This window comes from Coenobita brevimanus, chromosome 84 (genome assembly GCF_032717465.1).
Source record: "Coenobita brevimanus isolate Jiangsu-jjx chromosome 84, ASM3271746v2, whole genome shotgun sequence".
Taxonomy (NCBI): Eukaryota; Metazoa; Arthropoda; class Malacostraca; order Decapoda; family Coenobitidae; genus Coenobita; species Coenobita brevimanus.
In genome coordinates, this window is record NC_137037.1 from 24,905,011 (window position 1) to 24,930,367 (window position 25,357).

A 25,357-nucleotide genomic window follows, 5' to 3' on the forward strand; every position below is an offset into this window, starting at 1 on the left:
ATGGAAGGATGGAGTGGAGAGATATATGAGAGAGGAGTGTGTGAGCTGGGGGGAGGGCAGCAAAATGATGGTGATTTGTTTGCCGTCACCCCCTTACAGGATTAAGGTACCTGGCTATAGACAGATGCACAGACATTACTACTATTTAATAATTATCATACACCTAGGGTCTCTATGCTTCTGATGAGGAAATAACAGACTGGACAATGGATAGATGGTTTATTACTGATGATGATGATTAGCTTTACCACTTGCACTATCAATGTCTGCACTTTTCATTATCTACAGCAGAACTACGATTATTTCCATTTTCATGACAGGCTATTTCTCCAACACTACATAAAATCATATGGCGGTATCAAGAACTATTGATGATTTTTTTAAATGTTCTGAAAATGAAGGGTTTAGCTGAAGCTTTCTAACTGCTTTATTATGATGGATCTGTCTTAAACTAAATATTATCTAACAGGAACAAGATAAGATAAAAAGCACATCATCATACTGCTATTGCAAATAGACTGTACTGCACTGCCATTATCCTAATCAGTCACTTAATGCATAGCACCATCTGTAGCAGTGCACTTATCTCCAAAACTAAAGTATTCCTATGGCTCTTTGGATTTTGTTCATCATTCATTTACAGTATTAGTATAAAACATACAGTGAAAACTCCACAAATTGGAACCCTTTTATACAGGATTACGCTTAAGCCGGCATGGCATATGATCTTCGTTGATGGCAGGTGACTCTACACTGAGTGACATACCAAATCGTTTCCTGTACACCAGGAAACCATTTGCTATGCTGGGTGGTAACCATACGACCAAACTAAGGAGCCTGGTGGTTTAGTGGGTAATTAAGGCACTCCAGCTGGATTGAGTCTGTGTAGGTTTATATCCAAGGGATGGTTGGGGTTTATTGCTCATGTAATGCCACTCAGGGATGAGTGAGGCTGGGCACTCTCATTTTAAAGGTCAGGACCAACTTGCCTAGCCCCAGGCTTCTATGCTCCTCATGGGGCAATACAGGATTAGATGATGAAGTAGATGGAAATAATTTAAATACTGTGAGTCTTTGAAATAGGAAAAACTGAAGTACGAATTTTCGATGGTACGAAAGCGATTAATATAGACAAATTCCAAAATACGAAAATATTTGTCTCAATGGTACGAAAAGCAATACAAAAGGAAATACAAAAAATTCAAAATGGGCGCAGTGCACAGCGCCATGCTCGCTTGAGGCGAGAAAACAAGCTAACCTCTCACTGGTAAACAAATTTTTGCGCGCTTCTCAGTCGAGTCCACGTCTCTCTTCTCCTCTCAGCGTCACTGTATTTGAGGATATTTTCTCAGTTCTTCACCTTTTCGTACTTTCACCATGCCTCCCATGCACCATGCATCATCTCCAATATCAAGGATGCCCGTTGCAAAGAAAAAGCAGCACCGTACTCTCACTCTTGAGAGAAAATTGGAAATTATAAGATGCCACGAGGAAGGCCTGTGAGTCTTGGAGACAGGGCGTGCTTTAGGCCTTGCAGCTTCCACCGTTGGGACTGTGACGAAGAAAAAAGAAATGTACAAGAAAATGGCCACCTCCTTCTCTACATCTTCATCTGCTTGCCAGGCAAAGAGGACCCACAGCTGCAGAATGGAGAAGATGGAGCAACTCCTGATAATGTGGATGGAAGATTGCCGGCAGAAGAACATCCCTCTCTCTCTCTACCCCTTATTCAAGAAAGAGCGCTAGAGATTTGGGAAGGTTTAGGAGAAGAGGAAGAGGCAGGGACTTCTTCGACAGTGCCTTCGACCAGTAGTGACTCTGGGGCTGCGACTTCAGTGCCATCCTCTGGTGATTCCTCGACCGAGGTGTTTAAGGCCAGCCGTGGGTGGTTTGAGCGATTCAAGAGGATGGCCAGTTTCACCAATGTTCGCATTCAAGGGGAGTCTGCTAGTGCTGACACCGATGCTGCATCTTCCTTCCCAGAACACCTGAAGAAGATCATTGAGGAAGGAGGATACTCCCCTAAGCAGGTGTTCAGTATTGATGAGACCGGCCTCTACTGGAAGAAAATGTCTACCAGGTAAGAAAATGTCTTAAATCAATGTTTAACAAGTTAATTTTTGGCAGGTTATGGTGATAAAGTGCCATGTGCACAGGATGCGGTGCCATGTGTAAAGGAAAGCATTGCCTTCTGTAAAGGAGGCAATGCCATGTTTAAAGAAAAGCAGTGTCACATGTAAAGGTAGGCCTGCCATTAAAGTAAAATTCATGCAGGTGTTTCTTAAAAATGATGTTTTAGGCTAAATTTAAAATGCTCCTTGTTTACGCTGTAAGGTCTGTGACCTTGTCTAGTGAAATTTACTTTATAATTACACAGCCTGCCATTGGAATGAAGTAAAATTTATGCATGTGTCTCTTAAAAATGATGTTATAGGCAAATTTTACAAAGATAAAAAATAAATGTTCCATGTTTTTGTGGAGCAGGCGCAAGGTCTGGTTGGAGGGAGTTAGGATAGGCCTGTGTTTTTTTGGGGTGAAACTTACTTCATAATTACACTGCCTGCCATTCAGTGGCATACCTGGGGAGGAGGGTTGTTTGAAACAGCCTCCCGGGCCCCCAAAGCCTTAAAAATATATAAGCATGTTTATTAATATTTAAAAATATATATATATTTATCATCCCGACAATCCCGGCTGAGGTATTAGATAAGTTTTGAGAATGAGGAGGGCTAGGTTCTTTGCGGGGGCCCCCCTCCAGAAGGGGGGCCCCTCGCAAAGAACCTAGCCCCCCGGGCCCCCAAATCTATAGGTACGCCCCTGCTGCCATTAGAATGAAGTAAAATTTATGCATGTGTGTCTTAAAAGTGATGTTTTAGGCATATTTTACAATGATAAAACATAAATGCCCCATGTTTATGTTAGAACTCTGAATTGGCGCAAGGTCTCATTAGACGGAAGTAAGTCTAAGATTGGACTGTGTTTTTTGCAGAACCTACATGCATGTGTGTCTCATTAGAGGGAGTTAGGATAGGCCTGTGTTTTTTGCAGTGGAAATTTATTTCATAATTACACTGCCTGCCATCAGAATGAAGTAAAATTTATGCATGTGTCTTAAAAGTGATGTTATAGGCAAATTTTACGATAAGAACTAAATGCCCCACATTTAAGTTAGAAATCTGAATTGGCACAAGGTCTTGTTAGACAGAGGTAAGACAGGATTGTGTTTTTCGCAGAACCTACATCTTCAAGCGGGAGAAGTCTGCTTCGGGCTTCAAGGCAGAGAAGGATCGGCTGACTTTGGCCTTGGGGGGGCAAATGCAGAGGGTGATGTTAAGGGGGTGCATTTGTTTTTCTTATATTTGTCTGATTTTTTTAATATGTTTTGTTACTTTATATGAGCAATAACATCCCAAAGTTTGAGTAAATTTGGCAGATTAGTTTTTACAGAAAAAAAATAATATATGTGTAATATGTATAAAAACGAGATATGAGAAATGGGAAACCAGGGGAAGAGTGTTCATCTGATCTCTATGATACTGGTAGTTTTACTAATAAAACCCTCATTAATAAATTGCCCTAAAAGTTTTTTAATATTCTTCAACATTGCTGAACTAAAAATTTCCCAAAATGCCTATGTATTTATCCCAAATTTTACTGCCTTTTTGCAATGCTCAAAGAATCAAAGAATCATTACAGTCATGTCTGTCAGTCTCTGAAAAAAATATGTGCACAAAATGTTCCCCTTTCATTCCTCTTTTTGTATGTATTTTGCTTTTTGTCTTATGGTCAAAACTAATGGAGTTACATCACTCCAAAGGACAATAAGTTTAGTTCTTAGATATCACTCGTTTTCTGTTGACTTGCAGTGTCTGTATAATTAGAAAGAACTTAGGTGTTTTTTTTTTTTATTATTATTATTTTATGAGTTAAGATTAGGGATGGTTATGATGAGGTAGAGGGTGTTGGAGAAGACAAAGTTGGAGAAAAAGACGTAGATGGTTGGGGGTCGTCAGGTGAGGTGGTGGGGGGGAAGGCAGGTGAGAGCGGAGGTGGCGATGGTGGAGAAAGAACTGCTGCTTCCAACATGTTTTTCTCCCCTCAAAATGGCGTCAAATTCTTCTCTGCCACTTTCTGACGTTGCAATAGCTTCTCATACGCTTGTCCCACCTTCAAAAAGGGTGCAAAAACGATGAGAAATGGCCAAGATTAACGCAGACTGAGAACAGGTTGAGACCAGGGCTGGTACATCTCACTTCTCCCAGTGTCATACCATCTCTGGCATTCTCCCGCCTCACTGCCACAATGCCACCTTCCACACACTCACATTCCCATTGCCAGATGTATGACAACTTTTGCAGAAAAAATAGGAAACATCCATCCATCCATCCATCATCCAATCCTACGTTGCCCCATGAGGAACATAGGAGCCCAGGGCTGGGCAGTTGGTCCTGACATTTAAGATGAGAGTGACCAACCTCACTCATCCCTGAATGGCATTACCTGAGCAATAAACCTCAACCACCCCTTGGATATAAACCTTCACCAGTTCAATCCGACTGGAGCACAATAATTACCTACTAAACCACCAGGCGCCAAAATTTGGTTATATGGTTACCACCCAACGTAGTAAATGGTTTCCTGGTGTACAGGAAACCATTTGGCTTGTCACGCAGTGTAGAGTCACCCACAGGCAGAAGAAGGAGGAAAGAATGAAGGAATGAAAGACAGAAGAGGGAGTGTAAAGTCATCCATAGGCAGAAGGATGAGGAAAGAATGAAGGAAAGAAAGATAGAAGATGGAAGGAAAGAAGGATGGAGGAGAGGACAGGGCAGACACCCGAGAGCAGAACGAGGAAACAAATCGGGGAAAAAGTGGTCATATTATGTACTGCATAGAAAACACAGATTTCTGCAGGTAAGTGACCTCAAAATTGGAATTACAGAATAATTTGTTTGAAGGGGAAAGAATTGTCGTACGGCTGTCAAATTTTAACAGATAATGAGTGATACTCGGAGCTATTTTATGGGGTAACTTTCACAAAATGCCTTAGTCAGTCGAAAATCAGTCCCTGCTAGTGTCCACTCCCCTTAAACTTAGACCACTGCTGGTCTACAGTTACGAAAACCCCCCGGCACTGAAAAATACATCAAAGCCTTCTCTGCCCGTCTACTGGAAGTCCCCCAAAAAAGCATGGGTCACTTCTTCTATTTTTTACGACTACATCTATAAATATTTCTCCTCTTCATCTCCCGCTATGCAAAGTCTAACAACCTACCAAACGGGCCTGCTGCTTGTCAACAATGCTCCAGCACATCCACCAGCTATAGTGGACTGGCTTGATAACGTGCAGACAGTTTTCCTTCTCCCGAACACCACATTGCTGTTGCAGCCATGTGATCAGGGGGTGTTTGCCACCTTCAAGTGATATTACACGAGATGGGCCATGCATTTGCTGTTGCGTGCTCGACAGGAAGGCAGCGCTGATGGACCACAGGAATTCTGGAAGGTCTTCGATATTAAAAAAAGGCCTTCAGATGATAGATGAATCGTGGAGGGAGATCTCTTCTACCATGAATGCTGTTTGGAGGAAACTGTGGTCAGAGGCAGTGCATGACTTCACTAGTTTTGCAGTAACCGATCCTGTCAACCTGGACAAGGAGATTGCTGCCCTTGCCAATGAGGCTGCACTAGGAGATGGTGGAGAGGAAGTGAAGCCAGAGGACATAACAGACCTTGTGGAGTCTCACAACCAGGAGCTCACTACTGACGACCTCCTGGAGTTGGAGGAGACGAGGACAGATGCTCCAGAGCCTGACTCTCCAGTCCCACCCACCCTAACCATTGCGGCACTTGAAAAGATTCTCGACTCCTTTGAGCAAGCTATGGAGATGGCCTTTCAGCTTGACCCAGAGATGGACAGAAGCTACAAGGTGCGCAATGCTGTCAAGGATGCGGTGAGATGTTACGAGAAGCTTCTACAAACAAAAAAATAAGCAGCCAATCAACGCAGTGTCACTGATTTTTTTGCTCCTAAGGCTCGGCCTGCTGCACCTGCTGTACCACGAGTTCCACCTGCTCCACTTGCCTCAACTTCCTCCCAGCATTAGCCCACTCCTCCATCAACCCTGGAGTCCCCTGATATTCTCCCTGCTTCACCAGAACCACCTGCACCAGCACCAACAACAGCTTCACCAGAACCACCTGCACCAGTCGAGAAAGCACCAGAGAAGCAAGAGGGTGCCACCATGTGAAGGGCCACCAGTATCAATGCCTCATATCTCCAGCCTCAGCACAGGAGGTCTATTTATAATATGACTAACTGTACAGTACTTTAATAATACAGTAATTGTTTATACAAATAAAAATACTGTAATATACATTTGTAGGTTTTATTTTTAACGTCTGTACAATTGAATATAGGTACTGCATACCTCAAAATGGGAGAAGTAAAGTTTAGATGAGGGGTCCGATGGGCTCCTGGGACATATCCTCTCATTTCTATGTACAGGTAACTCGCACGGAACACGATCTCACGGAACGCGCTCGCAATTATACATGGTAAGGGCTGGGATACATATAAGACAACGTAAGATTAAAAAACCATTATGAAAACTACAAATTAACACAGGAGAGGCCTTTGAAAGATCAAATCCTCGAACGTCACCGCAGCGCGCGGTTTGTTTTGATTACGTGACGATCTAGGCGGGAAATTATTCAGTGAGTGAGACATTCCCGAGTACAGTAGCACAGTATTTGTAAGTTAAATATTTACAGTACTGTACTGTTCTGGTAAGTTTATGTGCAACTTAAAGTACTATTAAATAACGTTAAAGCAAGAAATAAAGTCTTATAACCAGTTTACCTGATAGGCGTCAGAATATTGCCTTTTTTATTTGTTCGTTTTTTCCACAGTGCTGTTCAGTATTTGTAAGTTAAATATTTACTGTTCTCGTATGTACTGTACTTGTAAGCACTTAAATAAAGTTAAATCATTAAATAAAGCCTTGTAACCAGATAACCCGAATTATATGATTACCCATGATCGGCGTCGGAATATTGCCTTTTTTGTTTGTTCATTAAACTCTTACTGTACTGCTTTTCTACAGTACTGTATTTGTAAGTTAAATATTTACAGTTCTGGTATGTACTTGTAAGCAATTAAAGCATTAAATAAAGCCTTGTAACCAGTTAACCTGATTTATATGATTACCCATGATCGGCGTCGGAATATTGCCTTTTTTTTGTTTGTTCGTTAAAGACTTATAATAAGAGAAAAATACATTTTTGTCTTGGTATCTTTACCTATTTGCTCAGGTTTGCTGTAATGGTTTGCAACTTGTAGAAAACTGTGAAAACTTTCGGGAAGTGAACGAAAATCTGGGACATGACCTTGACTTCACCGTCTCATGTATCATCTGTCAGTTCACCACCGGCTATCGTGATGAGTGGATGTACGATTTTTTCGCTCGTGGCCATGCCTAACCACACATAGTAACACCCATTATCTCGACCCAGACAGAAAATACAACCTTTTTCCTCCCTTGCAAAACACAAACAACCACCCTGTTTACGAGACAGCAATATATATTGCGAAAATAACAAGGTAAAATGATAAAGATGAACGTAAAATGATTGAGAAAGATGAACATGTTATAATGGAAGAAATACGTTTTCCCTGTCTGTAAACGTATTTATTTCTGCTTTGTATCTGTATTCGTAATAATTAGACTTATTGTTAGTTCTGAAACTGCATTACGATTCTATTTTTAGCCATTCTCGTGGTGTGGGAGCTGGAAGTTGTGACACAACTTCCTTATTGCTAATCGGACTGACCCTCCACTTTATTCTCCTGTGGCAAAGTCTAGCCTTGGAGGACGTGCAGTTTTCTCATTTAGGACTGAAAATTCAACTCTTTCGCTCCCTTTTCCAAGCATGGGCACAACGATAACGTAAAAAATAACTCGAAACTACCATAAACATATTTCAAAAAGGTGAAAATGTATTCATAACATTTTTTTTTTTTCCAGCCATTCCTAACAGATTATGTACTGAAATCATTCGATATTACAGTACTGCATTTCTAAGTTAAATATGTACTGTTCTGGTATGTACTTGTAAGTTAAAGCACTGGTACCAGTTAACCTAATTTATTACCTATGATTGGCATCGGAATGTTTCCTTGTGATTATGTACAGTATTTGTGTGTTGAAGTTTTGCTCAGGAGTACTGTATTTGTGAGTTATAACATTAAATAAACCTTCTAACCACATAAAGTGCTTTCTAGTGACAGATAACAGCAAAACAACACATTTGGGGGGTCTAGGGAGCAAAATACGCAGTAGTTTAAATATACGCGATTTCGCACCTAACACGGCACGGTAGGAACGAAATCCTCGTGTTCCGTGCGAGTTACCTGTATATTTCAATGGTGAAAATCGTTCCAGTATACAAAATTTTGAATTACAAAAGGTTTACTAGGTCCCTATCCCTCTCATACATCAAAGACTCACTGTACAGTATTTTGAAAAAAATTGTCATAAAAATCCAGGAAAAAATCTCTCGAGCCGTAAAACATCGTCTAATGGAAACCCAATCTCAGTATGATGCACTAGGTTCATGTTTTAACCTGTGAAGGCTCATCATCAGTCTAATGTCTGCCGCCACCTGTGTTGGTACTCTCTCATGCCCGCTCCTGTAGTGACTCCGTGTTTTACACTTTTATTCATTACCAGCATGGATTCCAAGGCTCCCAAATGTTACACAGAAGTGAAAAAGTTGCACAGAAGTGATCATGTGCCCCCCTAACATCTCTATACCTCATCAAAGGGCCCTCCTTATGCTTGGCTTATACCCTCTGCAAGCATGGTAAATGATTTTTTTTTTTTCCTGGTTTGTCTGGAGGCTTCACACTTTCCGTACGTCAGAATTTCAGTGAAGTCAGAATGGCCTCAGCCTCCATTATTCCAACTTAACCCGCCACGTGCCAGTGCCGTTTTAAAACGGTCTGACATAATTCCGCTGCCAGTGCCAGTGCTGTTTTAAAACAGTTTAAAATAATAAACTTTACCGTGACCGCATTTTTCAAACTTTGCAGGTAAAAATTGGCAGGCATGTAAGGTAACTGTTCCTCTACCATCCCCCAGGCTGTCAAGGCCATACACTCACTCGCTTCCCCCATCACGCTCACTCTGCCTGTGTGCCTCACCCAGTGCTGTACATAGTGAAGGCATTTGGTAAATATTTTCATGTAAGTGTAAGTTGTAAATATTTTCTTGTAAGTGTAAGGACTGTGGTAGGACTCCATATTATAACTGCAAATCATAATAAATAGATAGAGAAATAGATAGATAGAGAGACAGATAGAAGCAGGGAGTCAGATGATGAGAAGGTATTGTGTCTGCAAGTTACACTGAGGAAAGCTGACGACAGCGGCCAGTAAGGAGATGATGCAGTTAGCTGTCAGCAGCTTTCCTCAGGGTAACTTGCAGACACAATACCTTCTCATCATCTGACTCCCTGCTTCTATCTGTCTCTCTATCTATTTATCTATCTATTTATTATGATTTGCAATTATAATATGGAGTCCTACCACAGGACTATATAGTGAAGTCAAGTTGTAAATACCTTCTTGTAAGTGCCAGAACTGTACATAATGAAGTCAGGTTGTACCTATCTTCAAGTAAGCGTAAGATAATGGATTCACAGTGAGAAAGACATGCAAATTGTGATAGATGCTGGAGTAATAAGTAATCAGAAAAATGTACTGAACATTGCTATACCTTCCCAGCATAAATACCAGAGTATACCTTACATAGAAAACGGCTTTCTCTCACGGAAGTGGTGAGCGTGAGAGAGCGGCTATATCTGTATATGAGCATCCAGGACTCAATAAAACTCATTTCCAAGCCTCGGTGAGCATTTTAATGGCGAAGTTTGTTGTTTCCACATCAAAATCTATCATTTTCGCAAAAAAAAAAAAAAAAAAAAAAAGGTAAAAAAAAAAGCCGGCACTGGGGTGACCCATAGGGCTAAAAATTGCCGGCATGCGGCGGGTTAAAGAGATTTTAATGTACTTGCAAGTGTTGGACTTGGAGAAAAGACTTAGAATGTAGAGGAACTGAATGGGGCACAAGAGTCTGACAGTAAATGTGAATAAAGCAAGTGATGATATCTAGGGCAGGTGATGGTACTGTCAAAGCAGAGGAAAGGTGGCTATGTACAGTTTTCCACAAGTGTTTGGGAAGTAACTCCATCTTGTGTAGTGCTTGTAATAATGGGTACATTAACCCGTAGTGTGTCGGCTATTTTTAGCCCTATGGGTCACCCCAGTGCCGGCCATTTCTCGACCTTTTTTTTTTTTTTTTTTTTTTTTGCTAAAATGATATTTTTTGATGTGGAAACAACGAAATTCGCCATTAAAATGCTCACCGAGGCTCGGAAATGAGTTTTATTGAGTTCTGCATACTCGTGTACAGGTATAGCCGCTCTCTCACGCTCACCACGTACGTGAGAGAAAGCTGTTTTCTATGTAAGGTATACTCAGGTATTTATGCTGGGAAGGTATTGCAATGTTCAGTACACTTTCCTGATTACTTATTACTTCAGCATCTATCACAATTTGCATGTCTTTCTCATTGTGAATGCATTATCTTACACTTACTTGAAGATAGGTACAGTACATCCTTCAACTTTGCGAATTTTAACTTTGCAATTCACCAATTTTGCGAGGTAGTTTCAAAAGTCATGTATTTTTTAACATTTATGAACTTTGTGAACGATCACACACTTTGCGAGGTCGGGTGGTGGGAGAGTCGTCTTCCCGCACTACTTTGCCACGCAGAGTAGTGACATCATGGTTCACTGGGCGTACTGCGCCTCCTAGTCCAGTGGTCTGCTGCCCCGACACGTTTGTTTGCACCTGTTCCCAACCTAGTTCACTGACCCTCACAATTTCGTGGTGCTCCTCGCAATATCCCAGCAGTCTAACCTTGCACGAGTGTTATCATGGCGCCACCGGGTAAGAAGAACAAGAAAATAAGTTTGAAGAAGTAGGCCCCACGGGGGCCACAGTAGCCGTACCAAAGCCTTGCCCCGCCACCAGTCCTGTACACCACGCCAGTCTTCACATCAGTGTAAATGCATTTTTGTTTTTTTGTTTTTTTTTGTTTCTTACTTATGATGTTCTCTTATTAATATTACTGTACCGTACGTCAGTTCATGTTTGTTTCATTTATCATCATAAAAGTAAGAGGTAAAGTCAAGAGAAAGAGTGGGAAAAAGTGCTTACCTTGGGGTGATGTCAACCAATTTGCCTATAATTCATATATTTGTTTCAATTTTGCGAATTTTGATTTTGCGAGGGTTTTTGTTGACCATATTCTTGCAAAATTGGAGGAAGAACTGTACAACCTGACTTCATTACGTACAGTCCTGACACATAAAAGAAGGTATTTACAACTTGACTTCATTATATAGTCCTTACATGTACAAGAAAATATTTACAACTTACATGAAAATATTTACAATTTGCCTTCACTATGTACAACACTGGGTGAGGCACACCGGCAGAGTGAGGCAGAGCGAGCATGAGGGAGGAAGCGAGTGAGTGTATGGCCTTGATGGTCTGGGGGATGGTAGAGGAACAGTTACCTTACATGACTGCCAGTTTTTACTCGCGAATCTTGAAAAATGCGGTCACAGTGAATGTTTTTATTTTAGACCATTTTAAAACGGCACTGGCACTGGCCGAAGCATTATGTCAGACTGTTTTAAAATGGCACTGGCATGTAGCAGGTTAAAGATGTAGTGGTATTTGGGGTAGGCTGCAAAATAATGCTGATTTTGTGTATACTCTTTGTAAGGGAGAGTATGAAGAGGCAGAGAGGTGGGATAGGATTGATCTTGCTTGAGGGTCTCTTTCAGTGCATGACGGAGTTCTGATATGTGGTGGGAATGATATGTGCTGGAAGTGGGGCTGGGGCAAGCTTGGTGGGCCTGGTGGCAAGGGTGGAAGAAGTTTAGGGAGTTATTGTCCTACATGACAATGGGTGAGTTCTCTCTCCATGCTATGGGGTCCCTGCTTGAAAAGTGTTATGAGTGCAATACTGTAAGGTGGTGAGTGTTGGGCTGTTAGGGATGATATTCACAGGCTCAAATGTACAGACATGAGAATGATTATATGGATGTGTACAGTAATGCATCCTTGAATAACAGGCCTTGGGGGAGTTACGAGTGTGAATACAGAGTTGAGAGGAAGGATGGAATTTGAAAGTATTAGTGCTGTGATGAGAAAAGGTAGACTGAAAAGGTCTGGGCATGTGGAGGGGATGAAGGATGACAACTACATGCAGCGAGTGAGAGGTGTGAATGCTGAGGGTAGAGCTGCATGAGGAAAACAGAAAAAGACTTGGGATGAGGTCATCAAGTGTGACCTAAGGGTTAGGGGACTGAATGAAGAGGCTGGTAGAGATTGAGCAACATGGAAAGCCGTCATTAAGTAACCAAGGATGATGCATGCAAACATGTTGGAGCCTCTGTAAATGAAGTGGCTAAGCTACAATATTTTGCACACCTAAAATCTCTAGATCTTTTCTTCAGTAATTACTGCTTGCTCGCTTCCTTTCAGAAGAGACTGTTGTTTATTTGTTTAGACATGTTCTACTACTGGAAGTGAATCATCACTCAATACTGAAGATTCAGTAGTACCTGTCAGGCAAGGGATGGTATGTTAGACACTGTCTTTGATATTCTTCATAATGTACTTCATTACCTGCATCAAAAAGCTCAGGAATGACTCACCAGGTAGACGAGCCAAGTCCCGGACAAGAGTGGAAAGTTTCTCCTCAGCATACGGAGTATCCATCTTGTTCACCATCAACACTGCCGGTTTGTCCACTAGGTCCCACTTGTACAACTCCAGTTCCTGAAATACAAACATATGAAGAGTACAGTATAATACAGTTTTGTCAGTCTTTCAGCTCAACGTCATCACCATCATTCTTCTTTTTTTTTTTCCAGTTAGTGACAAGGAGGGGCAGGTTCCAGAAAATAAAGCAGAAGAAAGTATGGAAGAGGGTGAACTATCAAGAGCATTTCATACACATACTGTTGATGGTGTCTAGGTTCAACAGAACTGGCATTTTATACTGTACTTTTCTCACATATCACAATTTTGTAACATTACAACTCAAAAATAATTATCATCCATAACTCTAACGCACAGACCACATTAAGAACAATTATCTCACTATGGCATGACGGACATGATGGTGTGGATTTGCTTATGGGAAAATGGGTGAATATGTCATGAACACAGTGAATGGAAGGATTATACAGTAATCCCTCCACTATCCTATGTAATAGAGCCAAAGGCACGTCCAGAAAGTGGACCCCAGCCTGCTGGACTGGTACTTATGGACCTTAACCCAGCCTAACTTTGAAAGCCACCTAAATAACTCCCTACTGGACATGCACAGCACTTATTTAAACCTATTTAAGTCCCTATTCACACCAACAATGGACATAAAGCATGAAATAAATGAAAAGGAACCAAAGAATGAGGAATTAGAAGTACAGTATGGAAAATATTTAGCAGTGTACAGGGTACTTACAGCACGTCTGTGGCCACCTCCCCTAAGGCTCTGGTAGTTGTGAACATGCTCTTGAAGCACGTACAGTAATCCAGTGTTGTGCTACACTTAATTCTTTGCACTGAGTTGTAATTGTTTAACACTGCACAATTTGTTCTTAATTGCACCATGCCAGTTTCAACCGCCAGTTTCAACTGCCACTTTGCACTCCACACTTCATCCTTTGCACTCTGAATTCTAATTTCTTAACACTGTAAATTTCCTTGTGGTCTAGTGGCGAGGTATTGCAGTTTATTCACTGTCTATTCACAAAAACGGGCATGTGCGGCATCCATTGCAATGAAAATCTACCCTCGACAGTGGTTAGGCAGTAACTGGGGACACAGTTGCCAGATCTGAGCTTGGCCACATTACCAAACTCCTCAATTTTCATTACCAAATTTAACTTTTTCATTACAAAATTCTTAAAGGAAGCATTTATTCTTCACTAATTATATGTACAAATAGACATAATCACTCTCCTTATAATCAGCAGTATGTTTATTTTTGCGCTATGTATGCTAGTAGATTAATCAAAGAGAGCAAACAGTCCACATTCTCCATTCTCTATATCTTCATACATGTGAAGAATCTGTTTGGTAATGGATCATGCTGGTTCACTACCAAATGAACTTTTCAATACCAAATTGGCCCACATTTGGTAATGAAAAATACCAAATGGCAACCCAGACTGGGGAGGAGGGAGGGGGGAGGAAGGAAGGGGTGAAGGAGCTGTGGTGTAAACAGCTGTTCAGCGCCACGCGGCAATTTCAAATTACGGGTGGGAAAAAATTCAGATATTTTTGGGATTTTTTTCTTTTTTGGCCAGTTTTGGGTTCCGGAGGTCCAGGCCCACAATGTCCAGTAAATGGGAAGTCCGGAAAGTGGGTGTCCGGCTAGTACAGGGATTATTGTAGTACTGAAAATTTTGTTCAGCAGGCTGACAATTTAATATATATCAGCATATGCTCCACAGGCTGGCTTGGATTATAAAGAAAAAGATTCTGAGATGACTTAACCCATAAAGACCTACTGCTGGCAATCAGCCACAGCCATATTTTGTACACTGGGACATATTGCAGGTGATCGTAGACAGTGGCTACCAAAACCCCGCAGGTGGAAGCCCTGCCTCTTTTATGACATAAATGGTACCTAGCCAATGGAAACTATGAGATCCAGTGGTGGGAGGCATGATCCAGTCCCCCTCTCCAGGTGTGGAGAGGGACTCCCCCACACCATCTTTTCATCTCCCTCTGCCCCATAGGATCCTGCCCTCTGTGTCCCCTCCCACCCAAACTACCCCCCATACCCTCTCTAGACTGTATTGGCTGTGTGTGGCAGGCATATTCCCTCCCTTCATAACCTCTTTAGGCTGTATTTTCTGTGTGTAGCAGGCATGTTCCCTCCCTCCTGATTCCCCCCCACTCCCTTCACCTCCCTAATCCCCCTTATGATGTCCCATTCTCGTTCAATTTTGATGGTCGACTGTGCAGTAACCATTTGAAATATGTGAGTGAAATATACAATCTCTGGTGTGTGAAATCAAGCCCTTCAAATTTATAATACAAAAATCTATTTTGGTGTAGATTTTTTTTCTTCTCTCTCTACAGTATACGTCTATCTATCTATCTATTGCCAGAGGCCTTAATCCCGTTTGGGATGGCCACAAACAAAGCGCCTCAACATCGCCCTGTCCCCCGCCATTTCACTGACCCGCTCCCAACTCACACCCCACTCTCTCATATACAGTACCTCTCCACCCCATCCCTCCATCTCATCCTCGGCCTCCCCCTCCCTTTTCCCCCCCCCACCTCACTCACATACACTCTCTTCGTCAGTCTTTCACCTTCCATCCTCACCACATGGCCAAACCACCTCAGTGTATTCCTCATAACGCTTCCTATCACATCCACATCCACACCACAACGCTCCTTTATATCCTCATTCGTCAGCCTGTCTCTCCATGTGACTCCACAGGCTCCTCTTAAATAACTCATTTCCACTGCTCTCACTCTTGACTTGTGTCCTTCCAGCAACGTCCAAGCTTCACTTCCATACGTTAGAGTTGGTATCACAATACTGTCATGTAGTAACTTTTTCACTTCCATGCTCACTTCACTGCTTCTTATCATTGCTTTCAAGGAACCAGCAACCTTTCTTCCCTGCTGTACTCTTTCAAGCACTTAACCCTCTAAACCTCCATCCTTACTCATCACACTACCCAAGTCCTTAAACGTACTCACATTTTCCAATTCCTCACCATCGAACCTCGCTGTACATTCACTGACTTCACCTCTCTCAAAGACCATCGCTTTACTCTTCCCTACATTCACCTTTAGATTCGATTTCTTACACACTCTCTCAAACTCATCCACAAAACCTTGCAGCTCTCCTTCGTCTTCACTCAACAACACAGTATCATCTTCAAACAACAGTACAGGGAGTTTCCAAACACTACCCTCACTCACCAAGGCCACTCCAACATCCACTACCCTACCTTGTACCTCTTTTATTACCCCATCCATGTACAGATTGAACAACCATGGAGACATGACACATCCCTGTTTCAACCCAACCTTCAATGAGAAAAATTCACTCAGTTCACCATCCACACGCACTGCAGCCTTAGCACCATCATGTGAAGGGTAATAATTTTTATTTTTGACATTCTTTGCCGGTCGATAATGCATTAACCATTAGTCATATCAGAGTGTAATATACATTTTCTGGTGCGTAAAATCAAGCTCTTGAAATCTATACGACAAAAATTTTCCTCAGCGAAAGTTTAAAAATTGAACCCTGACTGTGGTTCATGGCCTGTATTAACCCCCTAAAGACCACATTTTTCTGAAGTTATGTACCACTCTGGTCGCAATTCAGGGTTGATTTTTCAACTTTTAATCAGGTGGTAGGTGGAGGCGCTCACCATCGACTGACTCGAAGTAGTGCTGCTCTTGGGTGCCTGTCCTTTCCTCTCTTCCTTCATACCTTCCTCTTGTCTTTCTTTCCTTCATTCTTTTCTCTTCCTACTGTGTACGAGTGACTACACTGAGTGACATGCCAAATGGTTTCCTGTACACCAGGAAACCACTTGCCATGCTGGGTGGTAACCATATAACAAAATTATGGCACCTGGTGGTTTAGTGGGTAATTAAGGTGCTCCAGTAGGACTAAGCTGGTGCAGGTTTACATCCAAGGGATGGTTGGGGTCTGTTGCTCACATAAGCCACTCAGGGATGAGTGAGGCTGGTCACTCTCATCTTAACCTGTCCCATGCCATCGACGTACATGTGCGTCAACCCCTATATGCACGGACAGTGCCATTGACGTACATGTACGCGCGCTATTTGAAATATTTGCCAAAATTTGAAAATTCAAATTAATGCCAAAAAATCGGTGGGGATATTCCTGGGCCTCTCTTAACCTCACCTGCCATGTATGAGTCATCACCACATACCTGGGTCCGTGTGGGAGCGCGTCACATCAGTCTGATTTTGACAGTGACTGAGTGAGGATCATGGCGCATTGCAGCCCAGCCTAGCACGAGAATGACTCTCTCCTTGAGGTGCCCTGTGATGGGGAAAGCGATTCCCCATTGGATGACGATATGGCTGACAGGGATTACATTCAGCTAGACTCTGAATCAAGCAGTGATGACAAAGTACCATCCCCAAGGAAGGCGAAATATATGAAGATGACATCGTTGTCCTCCCAGGTAGCCCTACCACCACCACCCTTTCCCACCATCCCCCGCTGCCCTCAATCGTATTACGATTCCTCTAGTGAGGATAAGTATCAGGAGGATCCTGGTACTAAATACCGTCTTCTGAAGTGGATAGGATCCCCCCATAAAGGGCCGAAGGCCAGGGAGGATTTACAAACTAAAAAATACAAGATGAGTAGTGAATTGTTTTACTCACATGGGGCATGGAGAAGTGTGCTGCCACTGACCTCACAAAGGCCTGAGTTACCTCAGCCCAGCACCTCAGGCACACGTGACATTCCTCATGGAAATTCCCCACCTCATTTCAGTGCTTCCTCCTCCCTTATTGGTAGTGTGGGGATGAAAGAAAAGGGGAAGGGGAAAGGAAAAGGGAAAGGTAGGGGAAAAATAGGTGTTAGTCAGGAGGAAGGTGAGGAGGAGGGAAATATCCCCCAGGTGACCTCTAGTTTTCCTCCCCACCCTGACCATGGGGACAGTGGTGGTGGTGGTGGTGGTGGTGATGGTGGAGATGGTGATGCAGAGGATAAAGTGTCATGGGAGTGAGAGGATGGGAGCAATTTTGTTCCCATTCACCAACCATCTACTCGTGGGGACATGGCAGGCTGTACTGTCCCCAAGTTGAATCAATCCTCTAGAAGGATTGATTTCTTCAAAAACTTCATCACAAATGATTTGGTTCTCAGAATCTGCATACTTTCGAACACATATGCAGCATTCGGCTGTGACACAGCCCCACAAACATCCCATAGCCAGCTGTTTGATGTCAACATATCTGTCGACGCAATGTACCTGTTCCTGGCATTAGTTCTCTCGATGGGACTGATAAAAAGGGATCAGTTACCTTCATACTGGACTGTGGACCCCCTTATGTCAACGCCCTTCTTTGGAAGAGTTATAGGGAGAAACAGATTTCAGTACGTTCTCAGCCGGCTCCATTTTTATGATAACGAGGACCACAGCAACGTACGCAACACCGACAGGATGCGCCGAATTCACCTAGTGTTTGATCACCTGAGGGTGCGATTCTCATCCTGTCTCCTTACAGTGACCTGGTCATAGATGAGAGTCTTGTGTTATGGAGGGGGAACATTGTCTTCAGGCAATATATCCCAAGCAAAAGACACTGTTTTGGGTTCAAAATTTTCGTCATGTGTGACTGCAGGACAAAGTCCTGTGCATTGGTGCACAGATGGAAATTACAGAGCATAGGACTGTCGGTTTGTCTGGTGTAGTTGTAAAAACAATGATGCATCCGTACCTTCATCGTGGGCACGTCCTGTACCTGGACAACTGGTACACTAGCCCACTTCTCGCTCGGTATTTGCAGCAGCAAGAGACTAACATCTGATGTACAGTGAGGAGAACCAGACAGTACATGGTACAGGTGGGCAGGAAACTGGAAAGGAAGGAGGTAGTGTTTTATAAAGCTAATAACATCCTCGCCACTACCTGGCACCACAACCTCAAGGTAAACCTCCCAATGATGGTTCATCCCCCTCTGATGCATATCACAAGGACCATCGATTGCTGCAGTGAAAAACGAGTGCACATCTGGAAGCCTGTGATTGTGATTGATTATAATATCAACATGCTTCAGGTAGACCAGTTGGATGCGATGATATCCAGCGCAGAGTGTGCCAGGCCCACGATGAAGTGGTACAAGAAACTGTTCTTTCGTCTGCTGGATATAACAGTTTTGAATGTTCACCTCCCCCATGCCCACACACACAGGATCCAGCGACACTTTCGAGGACTTCACCCATGGCCATGATCGTGCCCCAAGAAAACGTCCAGTTGGTGGGGAAAATCCCCTTCACCTCACCAAACGTCATTTCCCAGAGTTAGTGACGACGTCAGGTGCAAAAAGGAATCCCCAAAACAGGCGTCACGTGTGCCAACACAGCACAGTACGGCCCAGAAAACAGTGACAGGACTCCCATTACCAGTGTGGGAGTGTGGTGTGGGGCTGTGCCTTACACCCTGGTTCAAAGAATACCACACCCTACTCCATTTCTGAACTACGTGGTGTGTGCAATAAAGACACATGAAATGGATATACAGTAATCCCTGTACTTTCCGGACGCCCAACTTCCAGAAATACCGGACATTGTGGGTCTGGACCATCGGAACTGAAAAATGGCCAAAAAAAGAAAAAAATCCCCCCAAAATCCGAATTTTTTCCCACCCGTAATTTGAAACTGCCGCGCAGCGCCAAACAGCTGCTTACACCATGGCCCCTTCCTTCCTCCCCCCTCCCCCCTTCCCTGTCAGGGTTGCCGTTTGTTATTTTTCATTACCAAATGTTGGCCAATTTGGTAATGAAAAATTCGTTTGGTAACGAATCAGAATAATGCATTACCAAATGGATTTTTCACATGTATGAGATACACAGGATGGAGATGGTGGATTGTTTGTTCTCTCTGATTAATCTGCTACCCTACATAGCGTGAAAATAATCAACATGCTGTTAATTATAAGGAAAGTGATTACATGTATTTCCACTTGTATATATAATTAGTGAAGAATAAATGCTAGCTTTACAAATTTGGTAATGAAAAGTTAAATTTGGCAATGAAAGTTGAGGAGATTGGTAATGTGGCTGTTGCGATCTGGCAACTCCGTTTCTCCGACATCAACAGTTACTCCCTAACTTCGATTGTGGATAGATGCTTATCGCACTGGAAGCCCCACGTGCTCGTTTTTTGTGAATAAACAGTGAATATACTACAATACCTCGCCTCTAGACCACATGGGAATTTACAGTGTTGTGCAGTGTTAAGAAATTTGAACTTAGAGTGCAAGGATCAACTGTGGAGTGCAAATTGGCAGTTTAAATGGGCGGTTAGAACCGCAGTGGTGCAGTTAAGAACAATGTGCAGTGTTAAACAATTATAACTCACAGTGCAACGAATTAAGTGCAGCACAACACTGGATTACAGTACGTGTTTCAAGAGCATTTTCACCACTGCCAAAACCTTAGAAAGGCAGCCACAAACGTGATGTAAGTACCCTGGCTGAGGTACAGTCACTTCTAATTCCTCATTCTTTGGTTCCATTTCATTTATTTCATGCTTTATGTCCATTATTGGGGTGAGTAGGGTCTTAAATAGGTTTAAATAGGTGCTATGGATGTCTGATAGGGAGTTATTTAGGTGGCTTTCAAAGTTGGGCTGGGTTAGGATCCATAAGTACCAGTCCAGGAGGCTGGTGCCCACTATCCAGACAAGACCACTTTCCGGACGTGCCTTTGGCTCTATTACGTCGGATAATGGAGGGATTACTTATAAATAATATGTAATGATAATTATCTCCTAAGTGTAATATGATAAGAAACTAGTGTTAGTGACATTATAATAACAGGTGAAGTAAAGTATGTTACATAGGTATGTGTGTGTGTGCGAGAAAATATACTAAGTGAAAGGACACGGTGCAAATATCTTGCCCTGCGAGAAAAGAGAACAGTAGTGTGTTGAGTGTGCAAGAAAAAACACCAAGAGTGCATAAACTATGAAAAGAATTATAAGTTATGTGGCCAACAAAATAAACATACAGTATAATAAGTGTGGGCACAGACTTTCTACCTCAGAAACGTAGAATAAGAACTATTACGAACATTATATAGGAAATCCAACTCACTCACTCGCTTGTCATAATGCATCAATGTACAAAATTATGCTTGGGGACACTTCCTATAACATCTATATACCCAACAAGAGTGTCCTTGGCTCGAATAGCACAGTTACCGATGAAGAAAATGCAGAGCTTCTGCCTCCTCTCGCTCTGTGGCGGCAGCAGGTGATGAAGTCTATGAGAGTTACTCCAAAGGTATCAGCAGCCTCCTCAGGGAGAATCGACCTCAGCATTGACCTAAATGGCTTCTGTGAGTACTTTTATGGTTGTTCTCTATGTTTTCTCATCATTTCTATCCTATCAAAAAAAAAAAAAAAAAAAAAAAAAAAGTCGAAAATTGGCCAGCACCATGGCTCCAAGAGTGTCCAAAGTCTGCCGGCACACTGTGGATTAAATGTCAGGACCATCTTGCCTAACCCTGGACTTCTACGCTCCTCATGGGATAACACTGGATTAGATGAATGAATGAATGAATGAACCAAGGTAGAAATTTTTTTCTTACAGATTTGGACGGCTTGAATTTACACACTTGAGAGTACAGTACACTCAAACCTTGATTTAAGGGATTAAATGGGGAATCAACTTGTCCCTTACTTGAAAATGTCCCTTACTTGAAAATGTCCATTGTTTTACCACATATAAGGACAATCTTATTATGAAATGCAATGATTGTTTCACTTTTCTTACTATTTATATGGTTATGAATATTACTTTATGGGTACTGTATAAAGAAACATATTAATGTGTATAACTTAGACATTAAGTATCACTTTTGAATGGTCTTGTCCATTTGTCAGGTAGAATATGGAGCCCCTTAAATCCTAAATCACTTAAATGGAGGTCCCTTAAATCAAGGTTTGAGTGTACCAATCTCAGTCCCCTAGGCCTAATAGTTACTGCAAAGCCGCCAGTCAAATATTATAAAAGTCTCCCCTTGCGATAAGAGAAAACTGGAAAACATTGGCAGAAACTTAGCTAGAAAACCTTACCAAAATTTAATGAAATCAATGTAAAATATTATTCTAGTTTCCTATTGATCAAACTAGGTGTAGGAATCAGCATGAGACTTAAAAAAAAATCCCAAACTCGAAAAAAAAAAAAAAAAAAAAAAAAAAAAAAAAGCTAAAGAACCTTACCAAAATCAATGAAATCAATGTAAAATATGTTTCTTGGTGAAACTAGGTGCAAGAATCTGCATGAAAAAGATACAAATGAAAAAAATTTTGGTGAGAGTAGACAGACACAGGCTGATCATGGCAGGGAAATTACAGCATTACACTCAGGACAAAGGATAGGGAGGGAGGAAGATGGAGGTGGGATGACACACACCCCCAGTGCAGGGGAGGTGGTGTGGGGGTATTATGGCAGGAGGAAACACACACAAAGTGATCATAGCAGCGAAACTGTTGTGTCATTCGATTTAGAGGGGAGGTGGAGGAAGGAGGAGAAGGGGGGTGCTTGGGGGAGGGAGTGGGTATGAGACACTTCCCCATGTGATGCAGATGTGGCATTGGTAGTAGTTTGGGTGGGAGGGGACATAGCAGGCTGTATCCAATCAGTCAGAGGGAGGTGGAGAAGTGGCTGTGTGGTGTGGGGGGTCCCCCAGCAGACCTCTTGAGGGTGTGTGATCTTTCATCCCACCACCTCATCCCTTAGTTCTGATTGGGTAGGAAACATTTACATCACAAAAAGGGATGGCTTAATGCATGGCAGTTTTTGAGAGACCTTCTATGATTGTCAGTCATAGGACTCTACCTGGCAAACTTGCAAACTGACAGTCATCAGTCACAGTACTTCAGGGGTTAACAAAGATTCTCAAAATGTTACTAAAATTTCACACTTGATCCTTTCGCACATGATGATGCAATGCGAGTCATAATCCTTGCAGTCTGAAGAGTAACCAATGATGCAACATGACGCAAATTCCCTATAAATGATCATAGAAACTTTTCCTGTGGATGGATTTGCGTCAAATTTGGTTGAGTCAAAGCTGAAGCTGGCCAGGTCTAGGGGAAATATATGGCAACTCCCGGGAGCTTATCAGAGGGGGAAGCAGCCTATTTTTAGCTCAGTGTTCTCCCAGCAGTCAGCCTCATAAGGTGTGTGAGCACGCGGCCGGCCATTTAAACCCATGTTTTCTAATACCGCACCATCCATACCTTATGTGTATTATAGTGATATTGTGTTATATATAGTGCAGTGTGCTTGTGAAGAAGGTTTATAAGTGTTTCTTGTATATTTTCAGAGAAAGCCTGATTCGAAAAATCATAACCGATTTTTACCATTCCCCTCCTATTTTACACTAAACCTACAATGTCTTGCAAGGGCTTATCAGAGAAAGAGTACACGAAATACTTGTTCAGCGGAAGTGAAAGTGAAGAAAGCGGTGAAAGTGAATCAGAAAGTGAATATGTTGAGGAGGAGAGAGTGAGGAGGAGGAGAGCGAGGGCTAACTCTGACTCCAAGGGAGATAAGCGCAAAGACGTGATCAAGGCCGTGGCGATTAGGACAACAGAGAGTGGTAGCACCATCACTACCAGCAATCCTTTCACCACTACCACCACTGGTGTAGTTACTCCTGTCACCACTGCCATCACTCCTATGACAACTGTCACCACTGCCATCACTCCGAGTAACAACTGTCACCACTGCCATCACTCCTATGATAACTGTCACCACTGCCATCACTCCTATGACAACTGTCACCACTGCCATCACTCCTATGACAACTGTCACCACTGCCATCACTCAGTGACAACTGTCACCACTGCCATCACTCCTATGATAACTGTCACCACTGCCATCACTCCTATGACAACTGTCACCACTGCCATCACTCCTATGACAACTGTCACCATTGTCATCACTCCTATGACAACTGACACCACTGCCATCACTCCTATGGCAACTGACACCACTGCCATCACTCCTATGACAACTGTCACCACTGCCATCACTCCTATGACAACTGACACCACTGCCATCTGTCACGAATCATTTCGCGACATTTCCCTTTTGTGAGAAGCCACAAACTATTAGTGGAAAACTCACTGTGTATCGCTCAGCTAACCGTTTCTCCCTCCATTTCGGGGTATACTTTCCAAAACATTCGTCACTGTTTTCAAAAGTGACCGATTTAATGCACTTCACTAAGTGCTGTACTGAGCGATACTATTGATCTTTATTGTTCGTCTCTGCTTGCCTCTGACCGTTAGAAAATGCGGCCGAGTGCTCCGCTTTTCTTTCCCACGACTTGGGCAGTCTAGTGTTTGCTGTGACGGAGAGAGGTCCTGTGCCAGCAGTGTGAGAGGTCAGCTAGTACCCAAACTCCACTTCACAGTTCTTCAGTACTCCCATCCTTAGTTCAGCTTGGGTGATACGCAGCATTCATCGACTATAGTATTTCCTTCTTGTTTTCCCTAGTCTTAAGAGTTTAGTTAAGGTGTTTTTTTCCTAGGCGTAAGTATTTAGCTTTTGTGAGAGTGAGTGTGTGCGTCTCATTAATTTGATTTGAATTGTAACATTAAATTTATTTTTTGTAATCAATAAATTTAACAGTTCTTTTTCTTGAGCTTAATGTAAAGTAAACTCTTGTTTCATTTCTCCATAATTAAGCTTATTTCCCACATAGCTCCTAGCTTGCATACACGTTTTACTATTCATAATTGGTACTTAGACCAGTCTTGTTGTATTAACTTAAAATCCGTTGTGCCATAGGAGTTAAGCATCGGCAAGAACCTGATGTTAGTATTAGTTATTTATTGTCAGGGGTGAAGTAACTTTCTCCAGAGGCTAACAGTACAGTAATTCAGCAATTGTGAGTAATTAGTCTCCGCTGTGTACTGTTGAGAAAGTTTATAAATTCTCGTTCTTAGAGAATCGTAGCAAGTCAGCGTAAAGTAATCGTTGCTTGATGTAGCAAGACAATCATTGTCCCTGCTCTTTAATATTATTGAATATTAATATCAATTAAATAATATTTAAGCATTTATATCAAAATTACCCTGAGATTATAAAAACCCCGTGACAATTGGCGACCTCACTCCAGGATATTAACTCCTAGCTCTAAAGCTATTCACGAGATAGTGCTCACTCATTCATATTTAGGTATTTATAATTAAAGTTTATAGGCACAAGTTTACTGGTGTTTACCATTAATTTAGCAAGTGAATTTTTGCTTATTAATCCGTAGAGTACTTAACTCTATTTAGTACTTTATTTTTGGTAACGCCAGACGATTTTATTCGCTCTTGGGAAGTCGCCGTACCCATTGTGTTTATTATTGAGTCTTCCCAGTCATTTACATTTTTTATTTATCTTTGCCAGTTAACTAGATAAGACTGGTCACCACTAGCTTGTGTCTGTATTCTTTACT

General features: G+C 42.2%; 1 protein-coding gene across 2 annotated transcripts in view; it reads right to left on the reverse strand.

Moving 5' to 3' along the window:
* The window catches only part of LOC145410222 (GTP-binding protein 10), a 364,639-nt gene that overhangs the window by 25,351 nt on the left and 313,931 nt on the right, over positions 1 to 25,357 (reverse strand). For both annotated transcript variants that reach the window (XM_080280440.1, XM_080280441.1), the window contains exon 7: positions 12,799 to 12,922. In XM_080280440.1, coding sequence (XP_080136566.1) covers positions 12,799 to 12,922 — 124 coding nt within the window. The remainder of the gene's footprint in view (positions 1 to 12,798; positions 12,923 to 25,357) is intronic.